The sequence below is a fragment of the Artemia sp. Qi Xiang Cuo genome, chromosome 5 (assembly GCF_049724085.1).
Source record: "Artemia sp. Qi Xiang Cuo chromosome 5, ASM4972408v1, whole genome shotgun sequence".
In the NCBI taxonomy this organism is placed as follows: Eukaryota; Metazoa; Arthropoda; class Branchiopoda; order Anostraca; family Artemiidae; genus Artemia; species Artemia sp. Qi Xiang Cuo.
The window spans coordinates 81,851,799-81,876,133 of NC_142798.1; the positions used below are offsets into that span (position 1 = coordinate 81,851,799).

Here is a 24,335-nt window from a genome sequence, read left to right on the forward strand (position 1 = left end):
TAAAAAAAAAATGTCAAACACTTATAATAATTTATGCTAAGCATATAAACACTTAAAAGGGCATAGATTTAAAAAATAGAAAATATTCCAATAACTGTTGAAAAAATCGATTTCGGAAAAATTATATGATTTTATACTAAGCTGAAAAATCCGTAAAAATATGTAAAATAACAAATAAGTGTTATTAAAGATAATTGTTTTAAAAAGCTATTTCCTAAGAGTTATATGAATTTATGCAAAGCATAAGAAACCCGTAAACAAATTTAGATTTTAAAAGTAGAAGAAAAATGAAAGTAATTCAGAGAAAAAAATAATCAACATAATTATATTAATTTATACCAAGCACTGAAAACATGTAAAACAGGTGTATTTCAAATAGCAAGTATTTAAAACAATTTATAGAAAATGGTTTCAGAACATTATACTGATTTATACTAAGCATAGAAAACACGTAAAAAGAAATGAATCGAACACAATTGCTTACTTAAAGCTCGTCTTCTAGCAATCCCACGCAGAATAAAGAATTCAATGAGCATGTAAGATGTGCCTATTAAGATTGCTGCGTACGCAAATATCCGAAATGACTCCCTCACACCATATTGCGAAATAAGAAGACCTCCAGCATATGCACCAGCACTCCTACCTTAAAAAGAGAAACATCAGTCCATTAAATGATCAAATACTTGACGTACAAGGCCGTATCCCGGGCAGGAGTTAGGAGATTTGACCCCCCCCCCCCCCGAAACGTTTATCCGGCTCGTATAAACGTAATACAAATGCATAAATACACATTTTTGATGCTTTTTCAAGTTTGTTTTTCATATAAATATTCTTACGAGTCAGAGAACAATTCGAAAAGGGGTTCATATTCGTCTAGACCCCAACCCCCTCTCCCCCTCCCCCAGTGGGTACGTCCTAATCTCAAATAGACGAATAGCAGGGCAAAGTATGTCAAACCACACTTTAACCTTCCTAATCTGGAGAAGTTTTCAGGGAATGTTTAGGGTGACTTTGAACTAAATCAAAACGCACGATCAGCATATAGATTGATTAAAGTGTGTGTCATTTTCGCATTTTGAGGCGTATTTAACCAAAAGGCAATTTGTGTATAATATTTGCTTCTTAAACTAAGCTTTTAGTTTAAGAAGCAAGGATGCATAAGCTCAACCTACACCTGTTATGCTTAGTAAGGTTAGAGGATTTTCAGGTAGGTATACTTAGCTTTCAGTTTTAAGAAGCAAGGATGCATAAGGTCAACTTGCATCTGTTATCCTTAGCAAGGTTAGATGATTTTCAAGTAGGTCTACTTAGCTTTTAGTTTTAAGAAGCAAGGATGCATAAGGTCAACTTGCATCTGTTATCCTTAGCCAGGTTAGATGAGTTTCAGGTAGGCCTACTTAGCTTTTAGTTTTAAGAAGCATGGATACATAAGCTCAACTTGCTTCTATTATCCTTAGCAAGGTTAAATAATTTTCAGGTAGGCCTCTTTAGCTTTTAGTTCTAAGAAGCAAGGGTGCACAAGCTTAATTTCCGTCTGTTGTCCTTAGCAAGGTTAGATGTTTTTAAGGTAGGTCTACTTAGCTTTTAGTTTTGAGAAACAAGAATGCGTCAGCTCAACTTGCATCTGTTATCCTTAGCAAGGTTAAACGATTTTCAGGTAAGCGTACTTAACTTTCAGTTTTAAGAAGCAAGGATGCATAAGCTTAACTTGCATCTGTTATCCTTAGTAAAATTAGATGATTTTCAGGTAGGCCCACTTAGCTTTTAATTTTGAGAAGCATGGATGCATAAGCTCAACTTGCATCTGTTATCCTTAGCAAGGTTATATTATTTTCAGGTAGGTGCACTTAGCTTTTAGTTTTAAGAAACAAGGATACATAAGGTCAACTTGCATCTGTTATCCTTAGCAAGGTTAGATGATTTTCAGGTAGGACGACTTAGCTTTAAGTTTTAAGGGGAAAGGATGCATAAGCTCAATTTGCTTCTGTTATCCTTAGCAAGGTTAGATGATTTTCAGGTAGGTCTACTTAGCTTTTAGTTCTAAGTAGCAAGGATGCATAAGCTCAACTTGCATCTGTTATCCTTAGCAAGGTTAGATGATTTTCAGGTAGGCCCACTTAGCTTTTAGTTTTAAGGAGCATGGATGCATAAGCTCAACTTGCTTCTGTTATCCTTAGCAAGGTTAGATGATTTTCCGATAGTACGACTTAGCTTTTAGTTATAAGAAGCAAGGATGCATAAGGTCAACTTACATCTACTATTAATTGCAAGGTAAGATGATTTTCAGGAAGTTGTTCATATCTTAATGTTTTAAGAGACAAGGATGCGTAAGCTCAATTTTCAGCTATTATTCGTAGCAAATTTAGATGATTTTCAGGTAGTTGTACTTAGCTTTCAGTTGTAATAAACAAGAATACATAAGGTCAACTTACATCTATTATCCTTAGCAAGGTTATACTATTTTCAGGTAGGCCTACTTAGCTTTTAGTTTTAAGAAGAAAGGATGCATAAGCTCAACTTACTTCTGTTATCCTTGGCAAGGTTAGATGATTTTCAGGTAGGTCTACTTAGCTTTTAGTTCTAAGAAGCATGGAGGCATAAGGTCAACTTGCATCTATTATCCTTAGCAAGGTTATATGATTTTCAGGTAGGTCCACTTAGCTTTTAGTTTTAAGAAGCAAGGATGCATAAGGTCAACTTGCATCTGTTATCCTTAGCAAGGTTAGATGATTTTCAGGTAGGTCGACTTAGCTTTCAGTTTTAAGAAGCAAGGATACATAAGCTTAACTTGCATCTGTTATCCTTAGCAAGGTTAGATGATTTTCAGGTAGGCCCACTTAACTTTTAATTTTGAGGAGCATGGATGCATAAGCTCAACTTGCTTCTGTTATCCTTAGCAAGGCTAGAGGATTTTCAGGTAGGTCCACATAGCTTTTAGTTTTAAGAAGCAAGGATACATAAGGTCAACTTGCATCTGATATCCTTAGCAAGGTTAGATGATTTTCAGGTAGGCCCACTTAGCTTTTAGTTTTAAGAAGCAAGGATACATAAGTTCAACTTGCATCTGTTATCTTTAGCAAGGTTAGATGATTATCAGGTAGGCCCACTTAACTTTTAGTTTTAAGGAGCAAGGGTGCAAAAGCTCAACTTACTTCTGTTGTCCTTAGCAAGGATAGGGGATTTTTAGGTAGGTCTACTTAGCTTTTAGTTTTAATAAGCAAGGATGCATAGTGTGAACTTGCATCTATTATGCTTAGTAAGGTTAGTTTACTTTTAGGTGGGTCCACTTAACTTTTAGTTTTAAGGTGCATGGGTGCCTAGGCTTAACCTATATGTTTTAAGCTTAGTAAGGTTAAATGATTTTCAGATAGGCCAACTTAGAATTTAGTTTAAGAAGTAAGAATGCATAAGCTCAACCTAAACCTTTTGTGCTTAGCAAGTTTAAATAATTTTCAGGTATGACTACTAAGATTTTAGTTTTAAGATGCGTGGATATGTAGGGTGAATCTGTATGTATTAAGTTTAGTAATTCTATATAATTTTCAGGCAGTCCTATTCATATTCTAGTTCTAAGAAGCATGGAGGTACAGGGTCAATCTGCAGGTGTTGAGTTTAGTAAGGATATATACTTTTCAGGTAGGCCTACTCAGCTTTTAGTTTTAAGAAGCAAGGATGCATAAGCTCAACTTGAATCTGTTATCCTTAGCAAGGCTAGAGGTTTTTCAGGTAGGCCCACTCAGCTTTAAGTTTTAATAAGCAAGGATACATAAGTTCAACTTGCATCTGTTATCCTTAGCAAGGTTAGATGATTTTCAGGTAGGACTACCTAGCTTTTAGTTTTAAGAAGCAAGGATGCATAAGCTCAACTTACATCTGTTATCCTTTGCAAGGTTAGGTGATTTTCAGGTAGGTCTTCTTAGTTTTTTGTTTTAAGAAGAAAGGATGCAAAAGATTAATTTGTGTCTGTTATCATTAGCAAGGTTAGATGATTTTCAGGTAGGCCTACTTTGCTTTTAGTTTTAGGAAGCAAGGATACATAAGCTCAACTTGGACCCGTTATCCTTAGCAATGTTAGATGATTTTCAGGTAGGCCTACTTAGCTGGCCTCCCCCAGGCCACTCAGCGCGTCCCCAGGTGACGATAGGGGAATACCCTACAAATATGTAGAGTACCCCCATAGGAGGCATAGACCGAGGGGGGAACTGGTCCCTGAGGGGTCTGCAATAGAAACCGGGGCACCCTCCCCGCGTTCATAAGTGCAGGTGGAGGAGGAAGAAGGCCTCTCGAATGTGCACTCAATAGGGCTCACCGGTGTGTCCACAAGTCCCATGAGTTACAAACTTTTTCCCATTAATGGGTTAAAGTGCATGGTAATGCAGCACAACATCGCGGGAGGATCCTCTTTAGGAGGACAAATGCGGCAGGGCGTCAGATCCAGATATTTGGACTACGAACTCTGCAAAGGGCTGTCTCGACCCTTTTGGGGTACATGCAAGACTGGGGACCTTGCGGTCAATTCCAATCCCACTTGAGGAGTGGCGCCCCTTGAGGAAATTATAGCCTAGTAAACGACACAGCACTCGCACGGGATTCTGATCGATGGATAACTCTTCTGGGCTTGGTATGTTTTGACGGGCGTTATTGGGCTGAAAAACCTCCTTCTAGCTAACTTATCTACAATGTCCTGCATCCCTGCAGTAGCGGAACATTTATAGGCCTGAATATATAATGAGGCGGAGGTAACAGGGTTGATATTATCTGTGCAGGATTTCAACTGTTGTTGATAGAAGAGCATCGCCAAGTGCTGAAAACCATGTTGTGACCAAGATGGGCCCAGGATTGCACAAAGCCCCCATTCATGGAGGTCCCAGGGACTTCTTGCTGTCCGGTTCTAAGCCGGCTTAAGAACTTCGATGTAGACTTGAGAAGATATGTGATCCCCGTCCGGCACTCGTATCCGGGATGATTGCTTTTCCTGAGGCCAAAATAATTTTGATTTAAAGAATATGAAAATTGGAATGTTTCGACGTCAAAAAATGACCATCGTATCAACATTTTGATTGACGAATTCAGAAGATTTGAACTGAACTTATTAGGTGTTTAGAAACTCATATCCCAGGGGTAGGAAGCCAGAAATTAGGTGATATGGAATTTATTTACTCAGGCAGGAAGGATGGGGTACATAGACCGGGAGTAGGGCTCATGATGAGTAAGGAAGCTGCTAAGTCTTGTTTAGGCTGGGAAGGTACTAGTAATAGAATACTAATTGATCATTTTATGACTAAAAAGTTCAGGGTATCAGTTATTATACTGACGGAAGGGTCCGTCAGTCGACCCCTGTAAAACCGACTGACAGAGATAATAGTGACTCAGATGAATTTAATTTACAGTTACAGGAGCAAATAGACAGGGCCCCAGGCAGAAATATAATGTTTTTACTAGGAGATTTTAACGCCCAGATCGGAAGATATAGGGATAGATGGTAGCCTAGGTAAATTTGACGTAGGAAAAGAAAACAGTAATGGATACAGACTTTTGCAATTTTATAGGTATAGCAATCTAAATATAACCAACACGGTGTTTAGTCATAAAATGGCTCATAAATTAACATAGTATTCACCTGATGGTAAGACAACAAACCTTATTGATTATGTTATAGTAAACCGAAGACTGGCAGGATCAATACCGTATACTAGGGTATATAGGAGTGCTGTTATTGATGTTAAAAGTAAAGATCACCATCTGGTAGTGTCAAGGGTTAATCTAAAATTCATATTTCGGAAGGGTACCTTCCAGGAAGTTATGACGTTGGTAGACTCCAGGATCAGAAGTTGGGAGAAACTTTCCAGGAACAGTTGAATACTAAACTTAAGAGTTTAAAATTTGATAATGTGGAAGATGGTTGGAATAATTTTAGAAAAATGATTTGTGAACTTGCTGAAGGTGACTTGGGGAAGAAAGCTAGGACTGCAGCTGAGAATATTAGTGAAAAAGCTTTATGTTTAATAGAAAGGACAAAGGACTTGTGCAAGAATTATCTGAGTGGTAGATCATGTGAAAATAAAAGGAATATAAAGAAAGTGGAGAAAGTATTAAAATATGAACTAAGGAGGTGTGAAGTGGAGGCTATGGATAAAATTGCCGAGGATCTGGAAGATTCAGCTAGACGACATAATAGTAAAATATTGTACTGGTATGTCAATAAATTGAGAGGGAGTAGTCAATCCAGATTTGGCCCAGTTAAATATAGGAATGGGGCTACAATTATCGATAAGGAAAGAATTAAAGAGAGATGTGCAGAACATTTTGAGGATTTTCTAAACCGACATAGAGTTGCAGGAAAAGATATAAAAGAAAATGAAAAAGTCTGTGATACCTTGGATGTGAGGGAAGATTTGTTTTGCGAGTAAGAATTAGCGAGAGTACTAAGGGGATTAAAAAATAATTAGGCTCCAGGTGCTGATAGTATGGTAAATGAGTTTCTTAAATAGGGTGGATCTAAGGTTGGAATTAAGTTACTGAAGATAATGAATATAATTTTTGAAAAAGGGGAAGCACCAAATGATTTTAGGAAAACATTAATTAATGTACTTTACAAGAAAGGCCATAAAAGTGAGTGTCGCAATTATCGAGGCATTAGTCTGGTTTCTGTAGGTAGCAAATTACTTAGTAATATGAAGCTTTTTAGACTGAGAGATGCCCTAGACAAAGTTTTAAGAGAAGAACAGTGCGGTTTAAGAAAAGGTAGAGGATGCGTCGCCCAAATTTTCACTCTTAGGTTAATAATTGAGAAGTGCCTGAGTTGTCAAAGACCTTTGGTCCTTAGTTTTATAGTTTATGAGCAAGCGTTTGATTCTGTTGATAGAAGAGCTCTAGCAAAGGTTTTATTCTTGTGTGGTATACCAGACAAATACAATAAAGTGATTAGTGCTATGTACGAGAATAACACTACTGCGGTTGAGGTAGAAAAAGAGGCTAGCAGCTGGTTTTGTATTAAATCAGGAGTTAAGCAGGCTTTTATTCTATCCCCCTTTATATGGATTATTTTGATGGACTTTGCATTAAGGAGCACAGGAAAGGCAATGGGAGACAATGGGCAGCTTCACTTACCAGGGTAGTATTATTAGTACTACTGATAGTACTACTGTTACTTAGGCTAATAGCTAATAGGGATGTTAGGCTAAATCAAAACAGATGGGCTCTTATCCATCATGAGAGCCCCACCCTCTAGCTTTAGACCTGCTTGGGCTAATGTCCCTCGGAAGAGAGAAACCAGCTACATAGCACGTTCTAGCCATCAGTGGAAAGCGGTACTAGACACTCAAAACCATTGTTAGCAAACGATCTTCGTTTGAAGCAAAAGAACAGATTGCTACTCAGGGATCTTTTCTTGAACCACGATCAGGACTCCAAATATCCAAGTGGGCTGATTCCTTTGCATGAAGTTGACAGCCATTCTTGGCTTTCTTCCATCCAATTTCAGTAATGTTTTCAAAAATACCTTGCCTTATGGCCAGACGCTGGGCAGAACAATCTGACTGATATTTGCAGCAGTAGGGCCCTATTTATGACTCCCACCATCAGGGATACGAAGAAAAATATATCACCACTACCCTTAGTCCTAATCTAGCCCAAGTTTTCAAAGTTTCTACTGGAGTTGAGACCTTTCGTCACAAAATCTATCTACCCCAACAATTTGGAAGTTATGGAAGTTGGAACATTTACCCTGGACGAAAGCTTGGAATCCATTACCAGAAGTTGTGTTCATGTAGCACAACAAGTTTCTGATTTTATGAGACGCCACAGTCCTAGTGGGAAATGGAATTTTATTGACGCGGGGAAATCATTGCAATACTTCTTAGGCAGTTCATCGTTAGTGTTATCCTAAGGTTTTCTCGCCTTACCGGTATCCTCCCGAATTGACCTGATAATTTTAGAAACTAAATATAATGCGTCAACAGTACTAAAAATTACAAAAAAACCTTATGAACATTATATCGGTGACAAATGACAATGCTGAAGGATTCTATTGAAGGATTGTTACTGCTTTTTGGTTGTAGAGTTTCTGTTGGTTGTAGAGGTAGAAAATTTGGAGTTTTATCCCGGTTTATGTTTTATGAGTTTCATGTTTTGTGGACTGTCTTCCTTCACTACCTAATTTCCTTATTTGTCGGGGGTGAGATGTGTTTTTTATTGCATATGCTGATGATATTATTTTATTGAGTAGCTCTAAACCCAGTTTAATTGAAAATTGTAATACTCTTTCCAAAAAGCTTAAAAATAGAGGTACTTATATCTATCTTAAAAAATGTCAATATTTCCCATCAATAACAGTAACTGAGCTGAACCTATTTGCAACCGAAGTACTTCATTTTATGTTTCTAATACTATTCTCTGTCTCGGGTAAGATCCAGAGGGTTTATCTTGTTGTGCTTCAGTTGAAGACTCGAATTCAAGACTAATTCTAAATATTCGAGAAAAAATTAGAAAGTCATTTCTAATTTTTGGATTCTGTTGGAGGATGATGGAGAGAGCAGGCAGTTGGTGAGCAGATTTCTTATTAGTCGTCTGATGTACAGTTATTCATAACTGATAATACCAAATTGATCAATTGAATATTTTCCTAAGCTTCAAAGAACTGGAAATTAGGTTCTGATTAATGTTTCAATGTTAAATGAAATGAGCTTGGTCAATGGACTGTTTTATGTTCGCACATCGTAAGCAGGAGAAATTCATATGATGAAATAACTTTTTTCAAACCTGGAAATGCCAGTGTCCTTCAAATAGTTTTGTTTGCATTGTCAAAACCTCGCCTGTTGTCAAACTAGATACAAGAAGTTTATTAATTTATTTTCATTGCTAAAAGCCTCAGTTTATAAACTCACTGCCTCAACAACCACTGTGGATACTAAATTTAGTTTTATGCAAAAATCAAGGAGCAAAATGAGTAAGAAATTAAGCTGTTATTCGCCTTACCTAAGTGATAGTGGCTGACTCCAAAAATTGATGTCAGAGTTGCCAAAAGTCCTTTTGGGGCTTTTAGTGAACAAAAATTGCAAGCTGCACATTGAAGAAGGTGATAAGATAAAAACTTCAGGGATTCAATGGCCAGAGTAATCCAAGGATCTCTAAAGAGTAGAGTAATTAAAAAAAAATCCGGGACAAAAACTAAATAAAAGACACAAAATAATTTTGCCATTTTTAGGGACTACTAAAGAGGAAAAGAAATTGATCGTGGTAAGAATTGTTATATATGTGGGAAGACAAAGAACCCGAAATTGTTAGATCCTGATTGATTTGAAATCCTTTTTATAACAGATTTTAAACAAGTAAAAGGAACAAAAAGTTCAAATCCACCTTATTGGTACTCCTTTTTATAATTTTAAGCCATTAAAAGGATTGAAAATTTTTTAGGTTACTGGATTCTTTTACAAGAACCCTCTTTTTCTCAGTCACATTACTAGATCTTTCTCTATCCTTTTTTCTCTTGTTTGTCTTGAGTAGCACTACCTCCTCCTCTTCCTCCCTCCCTCAATCATCCCTCTCTTTCTTTGTTTTCTCTCTCTCTCTCTCTCTCTCTCTCTCTCTCTCTCTCTCTCTCTCTCTCTCTCTCTCTCTCTCTCTCTCTCTCTCTCTCTCTCTCTCTCTCTCTCTCTCTCTCTCTCTCTCTCTCTCTCTCTCTCTCTCTCTCTCTCTCTCTCTCTCTCTCTCTCTCTCTCTCTCTCTCTCTCTCTCTCTCTCTCTCTCTCTCTCTCTCTCTCTCTCTCTCTCTCTCTCTCTCTCTCTCTCTCTCTCTCTCTCTCTCTCTCTCTCTCTCTCTCTCTCTCTCTCTCTCTCTCTCTCTCTCTCTCTCTCTCTCTCTCTCTCTCTCTCTCTCTCTCTCTCTCTCTCTCTCTCTCTCTCTCTCTCTCTCTCTCTCTCTCTCTCTCTCTCTCTCTCTCTCTCTCTCTCTCTCTCTCTCTCTCTCTCTCTCTCTCTCTCTCTCTCTCTCTCTCTCTCTCTCTCTCTCTCTCTCTCTCTCTCTCTCTCTCTCTCTCTCTCTCTCTCTCTCTCTCTCTCTCTCTCTCTCTCTCTCTCTCTCTCTCTCTCTCTCTCTCTCTCTCTCTCTCTCTCTCTCTCTCTCTCTCTCTCTCTCTCTCTCTCTCTCTCTCTCTCTCTCTCTCTCTCTCTCTCTCTCTCTCTCTCTCTCTCTCTCTCTCTCTCTCTCTCTCTCTCTCTCTCTCTCTCTCTCTCTCTCTCTCTCTCTCTCTCTCTCTCTCTCTCTCTCTCTCTCTCTCTCTCTCTCTCTCTCTCTCTCTCTCTCTCTCTCTCTCTCTCTCTCTCTCTCTCTCTCTCTCTCTCTCTCTCTCTCTCTCTCTCTCTCTCTCTCTCTCTCTCTCTCTCTCTCTCTCTCTCTCTCTCTCTCTCTCTCTCTCTCTCTCTCTCTCTCTCTCTCTCTCTCTCTCTCTCTCTCTCTCTCTCTCTCTCTCTCTCTCTCTCTCTCTCTCTCTCTCTCTCTCTCTCTCTCTCTCTCTCTCTCTCTCTCTCTCTCTCTCTCTCTCTCTCTCTCTCTCTCTCTCTCTCTCTCTCTCTCTCTCTCTCTCTCTCTCTCTCTCTCTCTCTCTCTCTCTCTCTCTCTCTCTCTCTCTCTCTCTCTCTCTCTCTCTCTCTCTCTCTCTCTCTCTCTCTCTCTCTCTCTCTCTCTCTCTCTCTCTCTCTCTCTCTCTCTCTCTCTCTCTCTCTCTCTCTCTCTCTCTCTCTCTCTCTCTCTCTCTCTCTCTCTCTCTCTCTCTCTCTCTCTCTCTCTCTCTCTCTCTCTCTCTCTCTCTCTCTCTCTCTCTCTCTCTCTCTCTCTCTCTCTCTCTCTCTCTCTCTCTCTCTCTCTCTCTCTCTCTCTCTCTCTCTCTCTCTCTCTCTCTCTCTCTCTCTCTCTCTCTCTCTCTCTCTCTCTACTAAAAAATATATGTGTCTTGAACGGTCTCGGATAACTAATAAAGTTAAACTGAATATCTGATACATATAATATTAATTGCTGAAAGCTCATCAGTTCAATATTTATTTTATCATAATATTTGTTTTCATTTTCAATGATGTAAATAAGTAAAAAAGCAAATATTTGTAATATAACTCGTTTTCAGTTAAGCACCATTGACGCAGTAAATTTTTAGACTTTTACAGTTAGGGAGGGAGGAAGTACCCAAACTCTTGTCTCAGAGTGATTTTATTCGTTTTAATCTTTTGATTTGCATTTTCAATTTAAGTTTCACTCGTTTTAAGATTTTTTTTCATTCATATATATTAGAACCTGTTGTATGTTTGTTTGCTATTATTGTCTATTTAATTTCTGCTCGTTTTGGGTTTCATTTATGCTTTAATAGTAAAATATTTTTGAATTTTGATTTGCATATTCAATTTGAGTTTTATTCGTTCAAACATCGATTTATTCATTTATATTAGTACCTATTTTACGCTTGTTTGCTATGATTGTTTATTTAATTTCTGCTCGTTTTGGGTTTCATTTATTCTTTAATAGTAATTTCTGGTCGTTTTGAGCATTAATCATTGTAGGTTTTTTTTCTGCTGAACTTAAGTTTAATATGACCTGTTCTTTTACTTGAAAATTTTCTTTTTCAGATCTTTTTTTTAACTGATTTCTGTTTGTTTTTGATTGCCAAAGATTCGAATTTCTCAACATTCCCATTTCAAAATCAAATGATTTTTCTAACATCATAGTTTCATCAAAGTATCCAAACTAGTATCAAAGTAACAATATCAAAGTAACAAAATATCGAGGTAAACAGAGTATCAAAATGAACAAATTATTAAAAGTAACAATAAGCAATAAACATGGGCTTAACTTACAGCCCATGCTCCGTAAATAATAGTTGTCCCGTAAATCAGTAAATTAAAGTATCTTAAATTTTACTTTGTCTAAATCTGTATTTGATTCTTAAAAGAAAAGAGCCAGAACTTTCAATGTCCAATCGAATAAGCCTCCTCCAAAACAATCTCCAAACGAATTACCTTTTTTAGCTACTTTTCCCTCCGGAAACTGGAGGGCTCCACAGTGAATACAGGAAACATTAAAGGCTCCAAAAGACTTATATTTAATATTTACTAAGTTTATGGCATCTTTGTACTTATGTACTTGGTTTTGTGCCACACGTTGATCTTCATTTTTGTTTTCGACATGCTCTAATCCTTGTTTTCGTTTATCTTCTAACCGCGGTGATCTTTGCTCTTCTTGCATATCTTCTAACCGCGCGAATCTTTGCTGTTTATTTTAATTTTTGACACTTTTTTGGATTCTCATTACTTCAGATACTTTAGCAATGACCTTTTCTTTAGCTGCCCGTATTGTGTTGTCGCGCCCGTATGAGGTTGTCGATTTTCGCATCTTATCAGGTTTGATAGTTTAGGTGTTGGTTCCACAGAATCATCGTTTATAGTAGCAGCAACTGCCAATTTTCGTTTTTTGGGTCTTCCTATAGGCATTTTGTTGGATACATAACTGACTACATTTGGAATCTCAGCTTGAAGTTACGAGTCAATTTAAGCAAAACCAAACTAATTTCAAAATTTTCAGGTAATTTTCTGGCTATATATATATATATATATATATATATATATATATATATATATATATATATATATATATATATATATATATATATATATATATATATATATATATATATATATATATATATATATATATATATATATATATATATATATATATATATATATATATATATATATATATATATATATATATATATATATATATATATATATATATATATATATATATATATATATATATATATATATATATATATATATATCAATCAATCAATCATTTATTTCCCACAACTACAATACAACAAGTAGTACAAGTGGAGTATAAACATAATAATAAAAAACAAAAACAAAAAAGAACTCAACAAACACTAGCAATTAAATTAAACTAAGAAAAAAACTGTAAAAGACCGTTGTCAGGGCCAATATTACAAAATGCATCTGCAAAAAGCTTTTTGTGTAGGTCACCGAGCTTTTGAGTTACATCCGTAACATAGAAATTTTTAACTAGATACCGATTACTAGTCCATGGCGGCAGAGAAAGAAGAAATATAAAAAATTTGAAATATGTAACTTTAATCTTTCTTAAATCCTTTAACTTAAGAACAGAATGAACAACCGAAAAATAAAGCACAGAATGATCAGAAAAAGGCGAGAATAAGCGCCCAAGAGCTCTTCTGTTATATTTTCCACGGTTTTCTACAATTTCTGAATAACTGAACTGAATTTTTCTTACTGAATCAGCAACAATCTGTTTACGAAAGAGAGCTAGAGAATTAGAAACAGTAATACCAAGCCACCGAAAGGAAGAGACAGAAAGTACAGAAAATTCATTACATATCAGAGGAGTAGACGAAGACAGATTATAAGATAAGAATTCACACTTGTCAAGATTCAGGGATAGACCAATATTTAGGAAAGACTGAGAAACTAAGGAAAACATCGCAGAAAAAGCAGACTTAGTACGACTAATCAGCAGAATGTCATCAGCATAGGCAATGTAAGAAATATCAGTAGAACCAGAAAAATAAGTGCCTGAGATCTTTTCCAGAACAGAAGAAATACAAATTTTGAAAAGGGTTGGGGATAAAACACCTTCCTGCCTAACGCCACGAAGCACTTTAATAGTTGTTTCTGGAGAAGATTTCAGGCGGAGGTAAGAATTAGAATACCAAAACCGTAGAAGGTAAATAACCGAAAAATTAACACCAGAAAAAGCCAAAGAAAAGAAAAGCTGGTTTGGAACAACAGAATCAAAAGCCTTTGAAAGATCAAGTGTACAGAGATATACGCCTTTACCCTTAGAAGAATTAGAAAGTAGAATAGAAGAAAGGACACGATGAGCATGTTGGTACCCCACACCAGGTCTGAAACCAAGTTGATTTTCACCAAAGAAAGAAATATTTTGAGTTAAATTAGGTAAAAGAATGTACTCGAAGACCTTGCTAATATTGCAAGAAACAGAAACTGGACGGTAAGAAGAGCAATCTGTAGGCGGTTTACCTCTTTTAAAATTGAAGTCACGCTGCCACACAAAAAGCTTTCCGGGACGACAGAAGATGCCAAGCACATTTGAAACAAAAGCGCAAGATGTGACACAAGTTCAGCACATTGGGGAGCTAGATGCATTTTAGAGATACCATCAGCATCAATAAATTTCGACTTAAGATGATTCAAAGCATTCAAAACTTCACAACGCGATATAGGGAAAACAAAACGCTGACTTAGAAATCTAGTGACAATTTTAACAAACGCTTCACCAAACTTTCTATGAATAGAATAATTCAAAACGGAGAAAATCTTCGAATAATATGCATGCCAAGAACTTGGTGGAATATCACTACTACTTACATCAGAATCGTTTGTTTGGCTTGAATCATTTGCTTTCCTCCAATCATTAAGTGAAGATTGAAAATGAAACCCTCGGTATTGGGCGCTTTATACATACGTATTAAATTTTAATTTAATTTTCCGTTTAATAAGGAAAATATTAAAAAACATAGGCCGACCACAGTCTATCTAAATTTTTAGCCAAAATTTAGCTTTATTTTTACAGGCCTTAAGGTTAGGGTCAAATGACCAAAGAGGCTTTTGAGTATTCTTTCGGATTCGCTTTACTGGGACAGAAATTTTTTCAGCTTCTTTCAAAGCAGAGAGGATAGAATGATAATATCGGTCTATTTCATATTTAGCATAAATAAAATTCTGACTACACTGCAAAAGCTGCTAAGGAACATAAATCGTACTTAGAAGTGATGCCAATGTTATAAGATAAACAGAAAAACTCGCATCATTCAAATCAGGCTTATAAAACCATTTAGAACGTACACCACGACTCTTAGACATACTCGCATATGAAACAATAGACTTTGATAAACAAAAAGACAGCGGAAGGTGATCAAGATCATTCTCGTTAAAATGAATCAAAACTGGCGAGCAGACAAGAGCTGCAGAACAAATAACGTGATCAATGTGTGATTTACTACCTGAATGGTGAATATACGTATAATCATGGGACTTCCGAACAATTTTATAAGCCGAGAGAGAATCAAAAAGCTGACCATTCCTTACATTATCAGAAACCAGATCGGTATTAAAATCACCAGCAATAACAAAATGCAACCCGTTATCCGACATCTTTTGAATTAAAGTTTTAAGACCATTACAAGCACAAGAGAAATTCTGAAGTGAATGAATGGAACGATCATTATATGGCACATACACATTAATTAATACAATATTACCAAGACCCACCGCAAGAAAAGTGTCATCTGATTGGAAAAGCACAGGACTCGCACCAGAAACATTTTTCTTAAAAACACATGCTAAGCCGCCAGAAGGGCGGCCACGCGTAATGTTAGCTGGACGCACAAAAACAACGCGATCACTGCTTCGTCTCAGAAATTTTTGCTAAAGGCGGTCAGTAAATGTTCTTGGAGACAAACAACGTCGTAATTAACATACAGATCATCAATAAAAAAGTCCTTACCTCTCGTTCCTTTAATATTAAATGAGACTATAATTATGTCCGGATTCATTTCTGAGAATAGACCTTATCAGTGATCTTCTTAATCACAGGACATCGTAGGCTGTAAGAAGGATGAGATCCTCCACAATTGGCACATTTAGGAGATTCCTTACAACGATCACTGTTCGTAGATAAATGTGGTCCAGCACAACGAGCGCACTTAGGAGTGCTACTAGTACATGCACTTTCCAAGTGCCCAGGGGAACGACACTTGAAGCAACACTTTGGCAATTGCTTGAACTCATAAACACGGAAGTTTTCATACCCAATCTTCACACCGTTTCGCAGAAATGATCCTTTAGTAATCGCGTCTGCAAATTCAAGCTTAACCGATTTGCTTGTTCCAAATCGACTAGACCCGATTATACCAAACTGGTTCCGTAGCATTTCGAGGTTAAAATCAGACAGGACTTCTCGAATAACACCAGTGTGTTTTTTAGATAAAACCTTCACACTAGAACCAGGTAGAGCTTACTTTGCTGATTTGCAAAAATCTCTGCAGATTTTTTCAATATTCACCGTCCACCGCTTTTTAGTCGCTCGCACTCTCGACACCAGCTGGTGACCAGAAATTGAGTCTATTACTGATTTTCGCTTTAGCGGGTCACCATGCTCAGGCGGGGGATCGGAGATCAAAATTGTAGTATGCATATCACACGCAGCAGGTTGGCTAATCACAGGTATTTGAGGAAAGTTCAGATTGTACGAATCAATCTTGGCAGAAACTAGCGAAATCACTTGCTCAAGGCTCGTAAGCTTCGCTGTGACGTGTGTAAACGCTGTAGTAGAGATAACAGGGATATATATATATATATATATATATATATATATATATATATATATATATATATATATATATATATATATATATATATATATATATATATATATATATATATTTAATTTAATTAAATATATTAAAAAATAATAATAAAATAAATTAAATTAATAATTAAATAAATAATAATTAAATAAATTAAAAAAATAATATATATATATATATATATATTTAATTCAAAAGATGTCGGATAACGGGTTGCATTTTGTTATTGCTGGTGATTTTAATACCGATCTGGTTTCTGATAATGTAAGGAATGGTCAGCTTTTTGATTCTCTCTCGGCTTATAAAATTGTTCGGAAGTCCCATGATTATACGTATATTCACCATTCAGGTAGTAAATCAGACATTGATCACGTTATTTGTTCTGCAGCTCTTGTCTGCTCGCCAGTTTTGATTCATTTTAACGAGAATGATCTTGATCACCTTCCGCTGTCTTTTTGTTTATCAAAGTCTATTGTTTCATATGCGAGTATGTCTAAGAGTCGTGGTGTACGTTCTAAATGGTTTTATAAGCCTGATTGGAATGATGCGAGTTTTTATGTTTATCTTATAACATTGGCATCACTTCTAAGTACGATTTATGTTCCTTATCAGCTTTTGCAGTGTAGTCAGAATTTTATTTATGCTAAATATGAAATAGACCGATATTATCATTCTATCCTCTCTGCTATGAAAGAAGCTGAAAAAATTTCTGTCCCAGTAAAGCGAATCCGAAAGAAAACTCAAAAGGCTCTTTGGTCTTTTGACCCAAAACTTAAGGCCTGTAAAAATAAAACTAAACTTTGGCTAAACATTTAGAGAGAATTTGGTCAGCCTAGGTCTTGTAATGTTTTTCTTATTAAACGGAAACCTAAATTAGAATTTAAGAAGTATCTAAAAAGTGTCCGATACCGAGGGCTTGATTTTCCATCTTCGCCTAAAGATTGGAGGAAAGTAATTAATTCAAGTAAAACAGACGATTCTGATGTAAGTAGTAATGCTATTGCACCAAGTTCTTGGCATGCATATTATTCGAAGATTTTCTCCGTTTTGAATTATTCTGTTCATAGAAAGTTTGGTGAAGCGTTTGTTAAAATTGTCACTAGATTTCTAAGTCAGCGTTTTGTTTTCCCTATATCGCGTTGTGAAGTTTTGAATGCTTTGAATCATCTTAAGTCAAAATCTATTGATGCTGATGGTATCTCTAAAATGCATCTAACTCCCCAATGTGCTGAACTTGTGTCAAATCTTGCACTTTTGTTTCAAATGTGCTTGGCATCTTCTGTCGTCCCGGAAAGCTTTTTGTGTGGGAGCATGACTTCAATTTTAAAAAGAGGTAAACCGCCAACACATTGCTCTTCTTACCGTCCAGTTTCTGTTTCTTGCAATATTAGCAAGGTTTTCGAGTATATTCTTTTACCTAATCTACCTCAAAATATGTATTTCTTTGGCGAAAATCAACTTGGGTTCAGATCTGGTTTGGGATTCCAACATGCTCCTTATGTCCTTTCTTCTATTTTTCTTTTTAAGTCTTCTAAGGGTAAAGGCATATATCTCTGTACACTTGATATTTCAAAGGCTTTTGATTCTGTTGTTCAAAACCAGCTTTTCTTTTCTTTGGCTTTTTCTGGTGTTAATTTTTCGGTTATTTACCTTCTACGGTTTTGGTATTCTAATTCTTACCTCCGCCTGAAAGCTTCTCCAGAAACAACTAATTAAAGTGCTTCGTGGTGTTAGGCAGGGAGGTGTTTTATCCCCAACCCTTTTCAAAATTTGTATTTCTTCTGTTCTGGAAAAGATCTCAGGCACTTATTTTTCTGGTTCTATTGATATTTCTTACATTGCCTATGCTGATGACATTCTGCTGATTAGTCGTACTAAGTCTGCTCTTTCTGCGATGGTTTCCTTAGTTTCTCAGTCTTTCCTAAATTTTATTTCACTAAACTTGGTGAGCAGCTTTTTAACTTAACTTTATAGAAACTTCAATAGTTTAAACGAGATAATTTCAAATTTTTTATAGAAACCGCATTAGTTTAAACGAAAAGTAGTAATGCAATTTAATTTTGATTTTGTAGTTCAGTCATTTTTATAGAAACTGCAATAGTTTAAACGAAATAATTTCAAATTTTTTATAGAAACTGCATTAGTTTAAATGAAAAGTAGTAAATGCATCTTAATTTTGATTTTGTAATTCAGTCATTTTTATAGAAACTGCACATTTTTTGTTACCAAATTCTGGTCTAGATTTACCTTTGATTAGAGAACCTGCAATAATAAATGAAAAGTTATACTATTTAAATGGATATGCAATGAGTCTCCAGATAATTTAATTATTAGGCGATTCAATTGATTTAAAATGTTATAAGTCTTAACATTTAAATCTTGACAAATCCAAAGCACCAGTGCAGTGATTTTTGCAAGTGCGTTTAGGTGTTAAATTCCAATTAATAGGCACGTAACGTCAATAAAACCTCTAATTTTCTCCTTTTTCTTCATTAAGTATCAATTACTTCAGGAAATTAATTCCACATTTATGCAGATAGGAGCTTGAAACTTCCGAAGTAAGGTTTTATCAGACGCTGAATCGGACGGTATGTTTTTAATTAAAGTTCTATGACTTTTAGGGGGGTTTCCTCCTTTATTCAAAAATAAGGCAAATCTTCTCAGGCGCATAACTTTTGATTGGTAAAACTAAATTTAATGATTTGAAATCACTTATATATTTGAAATCACCATAAAAATATGATTCTATTGATGTATCCATGGGTATTAAAATTCCGGTTTTTAGAGTTTCGGTTACTATTGAACCGTGTCGCTCCTTACTTACAGTTCGTTACCACGAACTGTTTGAATAAATATTAGTGTTGTTCCTTACTTTCAGTTGGAAAAAAAAAACTAGTCGCACCTTACTTACAGTTCGTTACCACGAACTGTTTGAAAAAATATTAGTGTTGTTCCTTACTTTCAGTTGGAAAAAAAAAACTAGTTTCGCCTTTACAGTTCGTTACCACGAACTGTTTGAAAAAATATTAGTGTTGTTCCTTACTTTCACTTGGAAAAAAAAACTAGTCGCTCCTTACTTACAGTTCGTTACCACGAACTGTTTGAAAAAATATTAGTGTTGTTCCTTACTTTCAGTTGGAAAAAAAAACTAGTTTCGCCTTTACAGTTCGTTACCACGAACTGTTTGAAAAAATATTAGTGTTGTTCCTTACTTTCACTTGGAAAAAAAAAACTAGTTACTCCTTACTTACAGTTCGTTACCACGAACTGGTTGAAAAAATATTAGTGTTGTTCCTTACTTGCAGTTGGAAAAAAAAACTAGTTTTTTGTTTTTTTTAATCCACTACAGCTTTTAGTCGTCGCGATTTTTGTATTAACCAGAAGTTTTGTAACAGCAAGCGAGCACGCTATTAATTGGTTTTTAGAGATTCGGTTACTATGGATCCGTGTCGATCCATACTTAAAGTTCCTTACCACGAACACAATAAAAAAAAATAAACAGGCATTATACCCACTAATTCCGGCTTTTAGAGTTTCGATTACTATTGAACCGTGTTGCTCCTTACTTACAGTTCGTTACCACGAACTGTTTGAAAAAATATTAGTATTGATCCTTACTTTCAGTTGGAAAAAAAAACTAGTCGCTCCTTACTTACAGTTCGTTACCATGAACTGTTTGAAAAAATATTAGTGTTGTTCCTTACTTTCAGTTGAAAAAAAAACTAGTTTTTTTTTTATTTAAGCCACTACAGCTTTTAATTTTCGCGATTTTTGTACTAACCATAAGTTATGTTACAGCATGCAAGCAAGCTATTAATTGGTTTTTATAGTTTCGGTTACTATTGAGCCGTGTTGCTCCTTACTTACAGTTCCTTACCGCGAACACAAAAAAAAAAAATAAACACGCATTTTCTAGTGCAATTTAATTTTGATTTTGTAAGTCTTTTAGAAGAAAAAAACAAATATCGCTATGCATAAGTTTACAGAAAATACTTTTTTATATTTATAAAAATGTACTATCTTAAAAATTTTGGGGAACATTTTTTAATTTGTACATAAATTTTATCTTATCTCTTATGTGATAAAGGAAACAGCTCGTTTTTCTTTTTTTTTCTTTTTTTTCCATATCCCCTTTTTATTTTGTTTTGAAACATTTGTTAATGTATATGTTATTTATTTTTTTCAGTTTTACCAGTTTTTATCTTTTTACATAGTTGCCATTTTAGAGATTTTAATATAACTTACAAAGGAATCGTATGGCATTCCGATATTTATTTATTTATTTTTTTTGCAATAACTGAATTTTGTTTCTAAACTACTACATTTTTATCCTATTTTGTTTATTTCATTAGTATTAACCGAACTTTACTTCTTGTATGGTTTACAGCTAATAGAACAGTACCGTAGTCATGTAACTGAACCCTCCTTAGCTATCTGATAAATGGTGCTTACCATAGAAGTTGCACGGGCTTACACTGAAAAAAAAAATTTTGACGGTCTTTTTAATATATTATCTTTATGTATATAATATTGATAGTGATGCAAATTCTAGATATTTTAAGCGTTTTAATTTTCATGTTTAAATCGGGAACCTAACATCGACGACTCACACTATATTACTTATGATGGATATTATGAGGTCTGGAGAACGAGTGGAATTTGCAATTTTTACCGGATACTGAGACGTCAACTGACCCCGAGTCAGAAGGAGGAGTGGGCGCATGATCAGAAGAAGAAGAGAGAAGGAGGAATGGGCGCATGACCAGAAGAATATGGAGAATTAATAGTCTTTTTGCTCACCGTTATAGATGAATAAACTAATTTAGCCGATGGAATGAAGTCCTATTCCTAGAAGTTAAGTTAGAATAAAAGAATGAGGTATAATGTTTACCAGGGTATTGAATAAGTACCATTTTTCACCCTACCCACAAAACTCAAGTCCTCCTAGCATTTTTAAACTAAATACTTACCTCCATTCTCCCCTCCCCAGATGTGTATTATACAGATCACATCGGAGAGGTAAAGCTATGTCAAGTCACAATGTCACTCATTTGGCTTTTGTGTGTGCCCCATTGTTTTTGTGTGGGTTCCATTGTAACTAAATTTTGTTTAAATACTTATTTTTCATTTTCCAGATTCAAGATTTTCCTTTAACACAAATGAATAGATAAGCTGAAGTATTTAAAACGACCCATCATAGACCTACAATCGCAATGAATGGTACTTATTATCAGAAATCTCCAAAATTGACTCCCCCTTCCCCCTCTCCTACCATCCCTGGCCCCTCAGAAATGGGAGGGACGAAGGGAACGTAAGATCCTATTTTAAATTGACAATACTTTTCAAACGTTACTTGTGTATTATACAGACCACATCGGAGAGGTAAAGCTATGTCAAGTCACAATGTCATTCTATACTATTTATATCCTCATTAAGGACATTCAGAGCAGAGTTACGTAAATGGAATACCATTTTTGCAAATTGAGTTAGTTTTATGCGAACGATAAAAGTTTTGGCAAATCGAGATAGCTTTACGCAAATGAAATACCATTGAAACCGCTAAAAATACATGCGGTACTGAACGAGTTATCAGATAGCTATAACTTACAGCTTATTAACACGTTTGACCAGTTTTGATTCGAATTTGTATTTTTTTTGCCAGAAGAAAGATCATGGATACATGTTTATTTTTTTTTTTTTAAACTGGTATTATTTCAATGAAGCCCATAGCACTTTGCAGAAACCCGTGAATGTAGGACGGGAAGTCCGTTCGTAGTATATCTGAATCCAATTACTAATCAAGTTAGTGTGACCGCCGCTCTCTCTCTCTGTTTGACCTCCAAAAAAAAAATGAGTGTCACATTAGAAAACTCGTCTGGTAAGGCAAGTACCGTTCATTGTAATAGGTGACTGACCCGTGGTAAGGAATATTACGCAATCACTGGCCGAATATATAGATGCATTACTACTCGCCATATTGTTGCGAAATATGGAATTGCTGAGCCTTTGACTGCCGTGGATGAGGTAATTCAGAACTACGTGAAAAAACTAGAGCTACGGGATCACGAGTGGGCCCACCTTCTCAATTAGTTATGTTATTATGTAGTTCTTTCTGTTTGTACTTGTTTTTCTTTGTCAGTTATGCTTTTTCTTTCTTTTCTTGTCTTTGCTTCGTCTTTTTCTGTTGATTGTAAGGCGGGTTATTATTAAAATTCAGTATTCAGTATTCAATTAATGGAAAGTGGGTTAAGTATCGTCTGTTATTCGTTTTCTATCCATAACAAGAGGGACACAAGCCTGTAAAATAAAAGAAAAAATGACTTTAATGTCATTTTACTACGAAGTTTAGCACACATTTCATATATTCACCAATGATGAAGAAACCATAAGAATACTTACTGCAGGAAGCTATAGCCAATGAATCTTGCTGCGTGGGCTAGATACGCCAGTAAAAACATAGGCATAATTCCAACCTTCTTAATTATTTGGTTTGATATGGACAGAAAAGGAAGACCGCAAAAACATCCAACAGTTACTGACAAACCTATTGGTAAATACAATTGTTAGAAAAGACAAAACTAGCATTCTGCTTATCGCTTATTTTCACGGTGGGGAAGGGGTTCCATCTGGTAATTTCAAATTATCCACACCCTTCAACTGGAGTGTGTGATTTGTGTAAGATCTACTTTAAAGAAGTTGTCTATACCCCTGGGCCCTTTATTAGTTTAGTTTTCATTAAAGCCCAAGGGAAAGTCTAGCCCTTAGGGTGTTTGAGGGGATGGTAGCCTAATTATTATTTGTTATAATTTACATTAGGAGATTGTACATATGGAATTTACGTACTGCCCTAGGAATCTCTATGTTATTTGCGTACTGCCATAGGACCATGCTATTTGCGTACTGCCATAGGACCATGCTATTTGCGTACTGCCATAGGACCATGCTATTCTGACACCGCCATAGGAATCTTTACGTTATTTGCATACGTCTATGTACCTATTCAAAGAGACCCAGAACTCTCTCAAATGTACATTTACTTCTACGAGGCATATAGTTAATCATTTTTACGGGAAGTATATACCTTTTCAAAGAGAGTGAGTACGACTTGAGTGGTGAACGGGATTTGACTCAACTGAAGTTTCTTTTACAATTCATATTAGCATGAGAATTGAATTCGACGAGAATAGTTTATTTGTGAGGATGTTAGTAGAGAAAATTGAGTAGCGCATTTCCATTATTGGAGATTAATCATGGAGCCGACAACAGTAGCGAAGATACACGATTATCCAATGTGGCTGTGATAATAACAGCTGGGTGTCCACTATGTCTTGAATGGGACTCTATGCATGCTAGGTACGTCATATCATTAAGCAAAGTTAAACAGGAGGAACAACCATGTTTTGCTGGAAACGTTAATATTCTTTATATAAATACACGTCTTACTGTATTATGTGTGCTATCAAAATATGTTAACTAGAACGAAATGCATCAGTTATTACTATAACTGCTAATAGGTTAAATGAATTTTTTTCTAAACCAGAGGTATTTTTTCTTTCTACAGTAGACAATCGTATATTTTTTTTAAAGTAGAAGAAATTTTGGTTAGTATGTAGTTGGTTGTGTGAGAGTTAGGACCAAAAAAAATTGATGGATTCCAAAAAGAATGAATCATGGGAAATCTAGTTCTTATTGGCAAACATTAGATTCTACATGACGATTTTTTAGAGCTGTCTATTCAAAGAAAGATATTTTGTTGGGGAATACTTTTCCATGTAATGAAAAACGATTTTCCGTCATTAGACTACTGTATCAATCCTTTACATCAGGGTCCAATTGCATTTACACAACTTACTTATATACCAATCACGACACAAAAAAACGATGTTGTAAAGGTTTTTTTGAATACTGGTTTACAAATTTAAG

At 35.6% G+C, this 24,335-nt stretch overlaps 1 protein-coding gene across 1 annotated transcript in view; it reads right to left on the reverse strand.

Moving 5' to 3' along the window:
• Positions 1-434: 434 nt before the first annotated feature.
• LOC148952623 (major facilitator superfamily domain-containing protein 6-like) overlaps positions 435-24,335 on the reverse strand; it is a 98,274-nt gene continuing 74,373 nt past the window's right edge. The window contains exons 7-9 of the mRNA XM_089089240.1: positions 22,812-22,956; positions 8,977-9,128; positions 435-643 (exon numbers count right to left, since the gene is read on the reverse strand). Of these exons, the coding sequence (XP_088945366.1) occupies positions 435-643; positions 8,977-9,128; positions 22,812-22,956 (506 nt within the window). The remainder of the gene's footprint in view (positions 644-8,976; positions 9,129-22,811; positions 22,957-24,335) is intronic.